This window comes from Marmota marmota, unplaced genomic scaffold (genome assembly GCF_001458135.2).
Source record: "Marmota marmota marmota unplaced genomic scaffold, marMar, whole genome shotgun sequence".
NCBI classification, from domain to species: domain Eukaryota; kingdom Metazoa; phylum Chordata; class Mammalia; order Rodentia; family Sciuridae; genus Marmota; species Marmota marmota.
In genome coordinates, this window is record NW_025999990.1 from 5062899 (window position 1) to 5071908 (window position 9010).

Genomic DNA, 9010 nt, shown 5'->3' on the forward strand with positions numbered 1-9010 from the left:
TGGCTGGGCGGGAGGCGGAGTTTATTTGTTACAACATCAGTCTGACCAGCAGATCAGTTGTCTGTAAGCGAATTTTGAGTCTGTCTGCAGAAAGGGACTTGAATGTAAAGATGCGGAGCTAGAAGGAGAGGAAGGCGGGGACCCAGAGGAAAGAGACACTCAGGGTTGGGGAGGTGTTAGGAGGGGAGGATTAGCGTGGGAGGAAGGGAGACCGGCTGGCTGAGCGACACACAGAGGCATAAAGAAAGGAAGGTGAGATGAAGAGGGAGAGTGAAAAGGATGGTTAGCAGGACGAAGTGGAGAGGAGGAAGCTGAAAAGAAAAGAGACGGGAGGAGAGAGAGAGGGAAGGAAACAGGGAGAGGAGGGTCAGAGAGTGGCCCTGGAGGATGGGGTTTCTCAATTCCAGATACTTCTGGGATTAGAGACTGTTTGCTAGTGGAAAGACTACGGCTCCAGCACCCAGTTGGGCATCAAGAAAGTAAAATGGACAGCGAGAGACAAACATTCCAGCCACCTCTCTGCCACCCAGAGATCCGGACACTGCTCTCTGGGGAACTCTAGTTTTCTAGCTGGAGTGGCTGAGCGCCCTGCACCGCGGGAGCCAAGGAAGCCCGAGAAGCTGCTCCTCCAGATGCCTTCGCCAGAGCAGTAAGAACTTCCTGCCTGACTCTTGCATCCCCTCGCTCAGAAACTCTCCGGGAGAGAAGACCCTAGGGGGAGGGGCGAGGGAGATACTCGTGCAGTCTTTCTCCCCTCCCCACGCCTGGCGTGCAGGCAAGCATGGATGTGCTCAGCCCTGGCCAGGGCAACAATACCACATCGTCCCAGGGGCCCTTCGGGACAGGCAGCAATGTTACAGACATCTCCGACGTGACCTTCAGTTACCAACTGATCACCTCTCTGCTGCTAGGCACGCTCATTTTCTGCGCGGTGCTTGGGAATGCGTGCGTGGTGGCTGCCATCGCCCTGGAGCGCTCCCTCCAGAATGTGGCCAACTATCTCATCGGCTCCTTGGCGGTCACTGACCTCATGGTGTCAGTGCTAGTGCTGCCCATGGCCGCGCTGTACCAGGTGCTCAACAAGTGGACTCTGGGCCAGGTCACCTGCGACCTGTTTATCGCCTTGGATGTTCTGTGCTGCACCTCCTCCATCCTGCACCTGTGCGCCATCGCTCTGGACAGGTACTGGGCCATCACTGACCCCATCGACTACATGAACAAGAGGACGCCCCGGCGCGCCGCTGCGCTAATCTCACTCACTTGGCTCATTGGCTTTCTCATCTCCATCCCGCCCATGCTGGGCTGGCGCACCCCAGAAGACCGCTTGGACCCCGACGCGTGCACTATCAGCAAGGACCACGGCTACACTATCTACTCCACTTTCGGCGCTTTCTATATCCCACTGCTGCTCATGCTGGTTCTCTATGGGCGCATCTTCCGTGCCGCTCGCTTCCGCATCCGCAAGACGGTCAAGAAGGTGGAGAAGAAGGGAGCTGACACCCGCCTTGGAACATCTCCGGCTCCGCAACCCAAGAAGAGCGTGAATGGACAGCCAGGTAGCAAAGACTGGAGGCGGGGCGTGGAGAACAAGTCACTGGGGGCTCTGTGCGCCAACGGCGCTGTGAGGCAGGGCGACGATGGCACCGCCCTAGAGGTAATTGAAGTACACCGAGTGGGCAACTCCAAAGAGCACCTGCCGCTGCCCAGCGAGGGGGTAGGTGCTGCCCCCTGCGCGACCGCCTCCTTCGAGAGGAAGAATGAGCGCAACGCTGAGGCGAAGCGCAAGATGGCCCTGGCCCGTGAGAGGAAGACGGTGAAGACGCTGGGCATTATTATGGGCACCTTTATCCTCTGCTGGCTGCCCTTTTTCATCGTAGCCCTGGTTCTGCCCTTCTGTGAGAGTAGCTGTCACATGCCTACCCTTTTGGGCGCCATAATCAACTGGCTGGGATACTCCAACTCTCTGCTCAACCCCGTTATTTATGCCTACTTCAACAAGGACTTTCAAAACGCGTTTAAGAAGATCATCAAGTGCAAGTTTTGCAGCCGATGATGATAATTGAGTAGTATCGGGAGAGAAAGGGTTAAAGGACCCGCCCCATTCACTCTGCCTCTCCAACAATCTGGAATCAACACTTAAGATAACTTGTGATCTTTCTTTTCAGCTTTTTGGCTCACATATCACCCCTTCCACACCCACTACGTCAGCGGAGGGCGCTCTCTGCAAAGGGTCCCTGGCTGTGGGGCCGAAAGGCCCGGGGAACTCAGAGGATCTTTGAGAAGGACAATGGCCTCACCATCAGTTTTGATTCCAGCAATCATCTCCTCCCTCAAGTCCCCTAAAACGTCGGAGTGGAAGTTTAAGCCTCAGTCTCTCAAGGCAGAAAATTCAAACACAATAACTATACGTACAGCCTCCGTGCTGACAACTTCCACCCGTCAGCACAATTTCTAGAACTTGGACTTTAACGTTCAGAACTTTGCCCTCTCTTTCCCGCCCCTATTTGCCCTGGAAACAGCCGCTTCTCTCTCTGTCTCATGGTCTCATCCCTATTTTTCCTTTCCCTGCTTCCCTCTCTGCTGTCTTGCATCCTTAAACACTTGTTGCTGGTCTGGAAAGGCGGTAGGGTCTGCTTTTCCTTTTGCTACTAGTGCACCCGGAATCACCATCTTACTCCTTAGGCTCACAGAATAACTCTGAGGTGCACAGCTCCTGCTTGCTGTGTTTTCTTGGACTCTAAACAAGTGGCCCAGAGGTGTCTTTGATTGGACTTGTAAGTACAAGACCGGTATCCAGGGGGTGGAGAGCGAGGAAGGAATTCGGACCGTTTTGTCTGGGCTTGCCTTTGGTGTCAGCACTCACCAAAGAAACTGATAATCAGTGGGAAAAGCGGACTTTTGTTTGTACAGATTTCAGGCGAGTCTGTATGTCCTAGCTTCGCCACTTATATACTGCGGGTGGCGCCCGCCGGCCGCAGTGTGCTGGAAAAGCTGAGAGGCCGGAGATCCAAAGCGCCTCACCTGCTGCGCTGTCGGCGAGCTCGTCCCGTGCTTACAGGGTCCGAGTTCCTTTGCTTAAGCTCCGGGACGAATTAAAGTGCTGGTAGACAATTAGCTAGCCTTTGCTGAAATTGGCGGCGCTAGGTCCTGCGGAGCTCCGGGAACTTAAGAGCTACAATACTCTAAGAGGGGCGTCCGGGGAGTTGAAGAAGGGCTTCCCAAGGTGCGCGTGTCGGGACTCCAGCTCCTTTTCCCGCGGAACTCGAAACTGCACTTTTGTCCATAGGATACTGACTTTTCCCTCTTAAATCACCCTTTGTCCCTTTCCAATCAGGAAACAGCTCTGTTCAACGTGTCCAAACACTGCACTGGATTTGTTCAAGACCTCCAGTACACAAAGTTAGCAGAACTGTGGCTTTCCGAATAGGAAGTCTTGGATTTTTAATTGAATGACTCCCACTGGATTAGAATGATCTATAATTCCAGAGGCAGACACTTTAAATAGTGCAACCCTAAAAGATTGTTTAGCGGGTGCTCTCTGAGGAGTCTCTGAGAATCTTGTAGAAGATGTATTTGCTCCCTGGTCTGGTTGTTCTGCACCTGGGGTTTACTGGGAATCAGGCTGTGTGTCCTTTAAATTTGTGGAGCACTCTAAGCTTTCTCTCCCTAGAAAAGTTAATCTTCCCGCCTTGCCTGGCTACTTTTGCTGAGAAACCTATTATATAATCTTTGCTGCCCCCAGGAAGGGAAATTATTTCGGTGCTCCGTTTGGATGTAAATTTCCAGCCACATGTGGAGATTAAGAGGTTTATCATAGTTAGATCCTAGCTTCGAATTTTCGGAGGAATAATAGTTTCCTTTTCCTGTAATTATATGAAGTTACTGATTCTTACTCTCCTCGTCCTTCAACTGTATGTTTTGAATGTTTGCATCTGCTATTTTGAGAACTGTGTTGTATTTTTACAGATTGCAAAAGTTGCAAATGTTCATTGTGAGTAAGAAGGTGAAAGGACAGCTCTATCACTTGAAGACATTGTATTGTTTGTCAAACTAAACAAAGCCTCCTTTTGGTTTCTTTCTTTTGAAACTGGGAGTAAATATGGTAATCCACTTAAATAGAGGAAAATTTAAGAAATTTGAGAATGTCTTGTCTATGCATATGTAATGCTGATGCTGGGCTCTAGTGGAGAAGTTAAGGCAGACTTCTCCCATACAACTATTATCCATTTGAAAAGTCAGTTTCTTCCTTTCTTTTTGTTTAAAATAATCTAAGTAGTATTATATGAGAAAACAAACTTTTCTGTATGCTTTACTAAATTTATAGCAAATTCTATATTTAAAATAATCTGATCTCCAAATTAGCTCCTTCAAATTATGCCTTGGCCAACAAATACTACATTAGAAATTTTGAAATTTCTACTTACTTATTTCTTTTACAGGATTGTATGACTGTGATTTGGGGGCATTTCTTCCTGCTTTAGAGGCTTTACACAAGAATGGAAAAGAAACATTCATTTGGGGTGTAATTGTCTAAAAGCAATAGAGAAATTAAAATAATAAGTGCAAAAGAGCCATATAGCTCTAAAGATCCCTGATGCTTTTTTTTTTTCTTTTACAGTACTTGTATTAAGGTAAAGTATTTATGCATCAAAATTGGCCTTCACTTTTCCTTGTAATAATAAAGAACTTCAATACTGGCAATGTTACAATAAACTGATATCAGTAACACATGCATCTTTATTTAATTGAAATCTGTGCACTTGTGTATTATTTGCAAAATTTTAAAATTAAAGGTGAAAATGCAGTTATTAGAGGAAGACCCTGCTATACAACCTGAAATGTATCTTAGATAAGTGATTTCTTTAAAAAAAAATATGTCTCTGGAAAGAGAATGTCCCTTCTCATGATTTAGGCATGAAACCATGCATTTCCCTGACACTGCAGATAGGCTTTAGGTATCTGTCTAATTAATATGGACAGGGTGAGAGTCACAAAGAAGAAAAATGCAGTTCCAGTAGAAGCAACAGAGGCCCATTCTGCTTTTTAAAGCAGTGATAGTACAGAGATCCATTCTCTGTCTTTCCTAAGCACTCAGCTAAAAGAAATTTACCTCTCATTTCAAAGAAGCAGTTCATGGTTTGGGGGTTTGTTTGATAGTGGGGTTCTGGATGTAAGATTCATACTATGCTAAACACAATTCTTTATGTTCTTTACCCCTTACTGGAATAATCAGTAACACCTCTTGTTTCTATTGTTATATTTGTTAATCTTACTGCTTTCTGGTGTCAGAATGATGGCTGTAGGGCAAAGAAAGCAAACCTCGGTAAACAGAGGTCAGCCACCTCAGAGAGCACTCAGAAGTTGCATGCATCCTGGTTTAGACAAAATATGTAGATAAATACATTATCTCAATGAAGGAGAATGAGAACTCGCTACAGTTTCTTATTTGAAATATGTTACATAAATGTATCCTGCCCCTTGAGTAAAATGCTAAATTCCACATGTTTGCCTTTTGAATTCTGATTATCTCTGTTCTTGGTTCTGGCATCTCCTCCTCCAAGGAGACAATGGCTTTCTGTTTTCCACAGGTCTTCCTGAGACCTCTGTCAATTAAGAGAGGGAATTGTTACCAGTCACTTCTGGCATGATTAACAGACCCCTAACCATGAACAGTGACCACAAGTCAGCCATTGTTGAAATACGGGATCTCCAATTAGAATAAAATACTGTCACCCTGAAGGAGCGTCAACCTTTTTGGGTATAGGAGAATAAACTATATAAATACTCATGGCAGGATAAAAGTGTTGTAATAAGATGAATCACAGGAGTTTGACTCTATGTAATCTTTCATAGAACAAAGATCACTGTGTGCTGGGAGCAGATAGAGAACAGTAGGTAGGGAAAGTGGCATTGGATATCCAGGACTGAGTTCTCAGCAGATGGGGGATGGTAAGAAAAGGCAGACATTCTTTATGAAGTGACAAAAGGCAGTCTGATCCCTTCTTTCTGGCAAGTGCAAACCTGAGATGACATTTCTGCCTGGATGCTGATTAACACTTGAGGTTGATTATATAGGTGATGCCTTTAGATAGAGATGCAGAATCAAATCCCCATGTATTAGGGTAATCTGAATGGTCCAGAAGGAAAGAGAGAGAAGATGGATCTGAAACCAAAGGACTGAGAATTGGGGAAACAAGGTAAGAGGAAGAATGTTTTGAGCAAAGTAAAGACAGAGAAAGTGACAACAGGGTGACCAGAGTTAAGTACAAGACAAAAGAACTCACACTTATGTAAAGTTTGTGATTTTGCCAAGTGATTTTCACACATTACATACCATTTAAATTTGAAGGATAGATCCTCAAATTTAAAAATCCTAATTAGGCAATTTTAGCTGAGCATAATATTTACAGTAATAAGTAAGTACAGAAAAGGGACATAAGATCTTATGTGCCTATTTTCCACAGGTCTTCCTGAGGCCTCATACAACTTAAACAACCAGAACTACAGTTTTAGTCTATGGGACCACTAAGAAAGAAAACACCAGGGTCTGTTTGTGAAGAGAGAAAAAGCTGAAGATTCTGATGAGGGTTCATGATAGGGAGATTTGGGTAAATGACAGAAGAGAAAGTTGGTTGTTTCTTCTCCTATGGATCTTTCCTTTTATAGTTTCATCTGTAAAAGTGGAAAGGCTTTGTCCTCTGTAACAAGAAGATTCAGACCAGATGGCAGGGGCCTGCTGGAAAGATATTGATTGATGTTGTAGCATTTGAACAATCTGCCATTTGGGTGAGTATGTGGGGAATGCTACTACACAGAGCTGTGGTTGGATCAACTCCCTGATTATTGTAAATTTTTGTTTTTGTTTTTTAGTAGAACATGTTAGTTATTTTTTGAAGAGAGTACAGTCCAGAGGGGAAAAGCCTTTCAGGAATAGTAACCCCCAAATACCATGTTAGGCAATGTGTCAAGAGTGACACATGAGGCCTAGAGGTTGGTTCAGACCAGTTGACCAAGTGGAGGGCAGGGCAATATAGTTTGTTCTTCAAGTACACTTGTCAGAAACCATAGACCCATTTGATCCTTACACAGGTTATTCTTAGAAAATCTAGATCCATCAGTGTCTTAATTTGGGCTGCTATAACAAAATGCCATAAACAGAGTAGCTGATAAATAACAGAAATTTATTTCGTACTGTCCTGGAAGCCGAAAGATTAAGGCAGCAATAGATTCAGTATCTGGTAACGGCTTTCTTCTCAGCTCATCAATGGCCATCTTTTTACTGTAAGCTCATGTGATAGAAGGAAAAATTGGAACCCTCAGTCCTTTGTTATAGTCACTAATAGCATTCATGGGGGCTTCCTGAATGACCTAATTACTCCCTGCACATGCCAATACTATCACATTGCTGATTAAATTTCAACATTTGGATTTTGGGAGATGCATACTTTCAGACCATAAGAGTGAGGCTAAAGTATCCAGTGAATCTCTTCCCTTTTCCAGTTTGCTTTGTTTATGTGGCAATGGCAGGGAGGGGAAAATGAGTTCAGTACATGGATGCTTCAATGCTTGATGCTAGGTCAGACATTTCCATGCCTCCTGTCTGTATGTAACTTGTGCAACTCCCAGCTTTTCAGAAAAACGTTTCCCATTTACATTGGCAAGTAATTGTTCTGTTGTGTCTAAGCTGGTTTCATTCTTGAAAACAGAAAGGGAAACAGGCTGCTTAGGGCAGAAAGGAGGGGAAAAAAGGAAGAGATAATGGAACTCAACTCTTTTGTTACACAGCTATGGAAATTGATGGGGACATGTTTAGAAACTTCTGCAAGGTGCTTAGAAAAGAAGCATTCTATGAAATATGGTGTCTTTCATAGTCTCTGGAAGCAATTAGTCTGACTTTGCAAGACCTAAAGAAGATAGAATGCAGACTAAAACTGATTTTAATCTTAAAAGAACAGTAGATACAAAATTCTACTATATTGCTAGTATTTACAGCAGAGATGGGATGATTTATGGGAGAGGTTCTGGCTTAGGAGTAGTGGAAAAATGATTCATTCATTTGTTTAATAAATATTTCTAGAGTATTTACTGGCCAGGAACTATTTTATATATTCAGGATATAGCAGTGAATGGATTGGATAAATATCTCTGGTACTTTGCAAAAGATGATCATCATAATTCCATTCTATGTGTTCACTTCTTCTGTGATGTGATTTTCAGCTTCTTCCATCAAGATATGGAGGCTATAGAAAATTACTTGAGAAACTAGATTTTAAGCATTCTCAGCATACAAAAAAATGCTAAGTATATGAATAATGTATATATTTTTTAAAAAAAATATATGGGCTGCTTTTTTATACCTTGAGTTTATGATGCTTCGGGACAACACTGCTGTGGTGATAATTCTGATGATGGAACTCAAGAGACCTGTACTCTACCTGCTCCTTTGGAACTCTGCCCAACTGTCATGTAAACAAGCTTGGGCTCACTTGCTGGAGGCTGAGAGACCAGATGGAGCAGAGGAGTCATTCTAGTTGAGATTCTCCTGGGCCAGTTATATTCCAGTTGATGTAGCAGCTGACTGCAGACACAAAAGTGAGCACAGCCAAGACCAGAAGAATCTCCCAGTTTCATTCAATCCAAATTACAAATTGAATAAATGGTTGTCATTTGAAGTCACTAAACTTTGGATAATCTGTCATACTGAGAAGCTAATGAACACAATCTCTCTCTTTTTTTTAATTGGTTGTTCAAAATATTACAAAGCTCATGATATATCATCTTTCATACATTTGACTCAATTGGGTTATGAACTCCCATTTTTACCCCAAATACAAATTGCAGAATCACATCGGTGACACACTCACATTTTTACATAATGGCATATTAGTGACTGTTGTATTCTGCTACCTTTCCTATCCCCTACTATCCCCCCTCCCCTCCCCTCCCATCTGCGCTCTCTACCTCATCTGCTGTTGTTCAATTCTCTCCCTTGTTTCCCCCCCTTTTCCCT

The 9010-nt window shown here is 43.9% G+C and overlaps 1 protein-coding gene across 1 annotated transcript; it reads left to right on the forward strand.

The window, feature by feature from the left end:
- Positions 1–245: 245 nt before the first annotated feature.
- On the forward strand, positions 246–5042 carry Htr1a (5-hydroxytryptamine receptor 1A). Its single transcript, XM_015482226.2, has one exon. The coding sequence runs from the start codon at positions 782–784 to the stop codon at positions 2051–2053; it is 1272 nt and encodes a 423-aa protein (XP_015337712.1). The 5' UTR covers positions 246–781; the 3' UTR covers positions 2054–5042.
- Positions 5043–9010: the final 3968 nt, after the last annotated feature.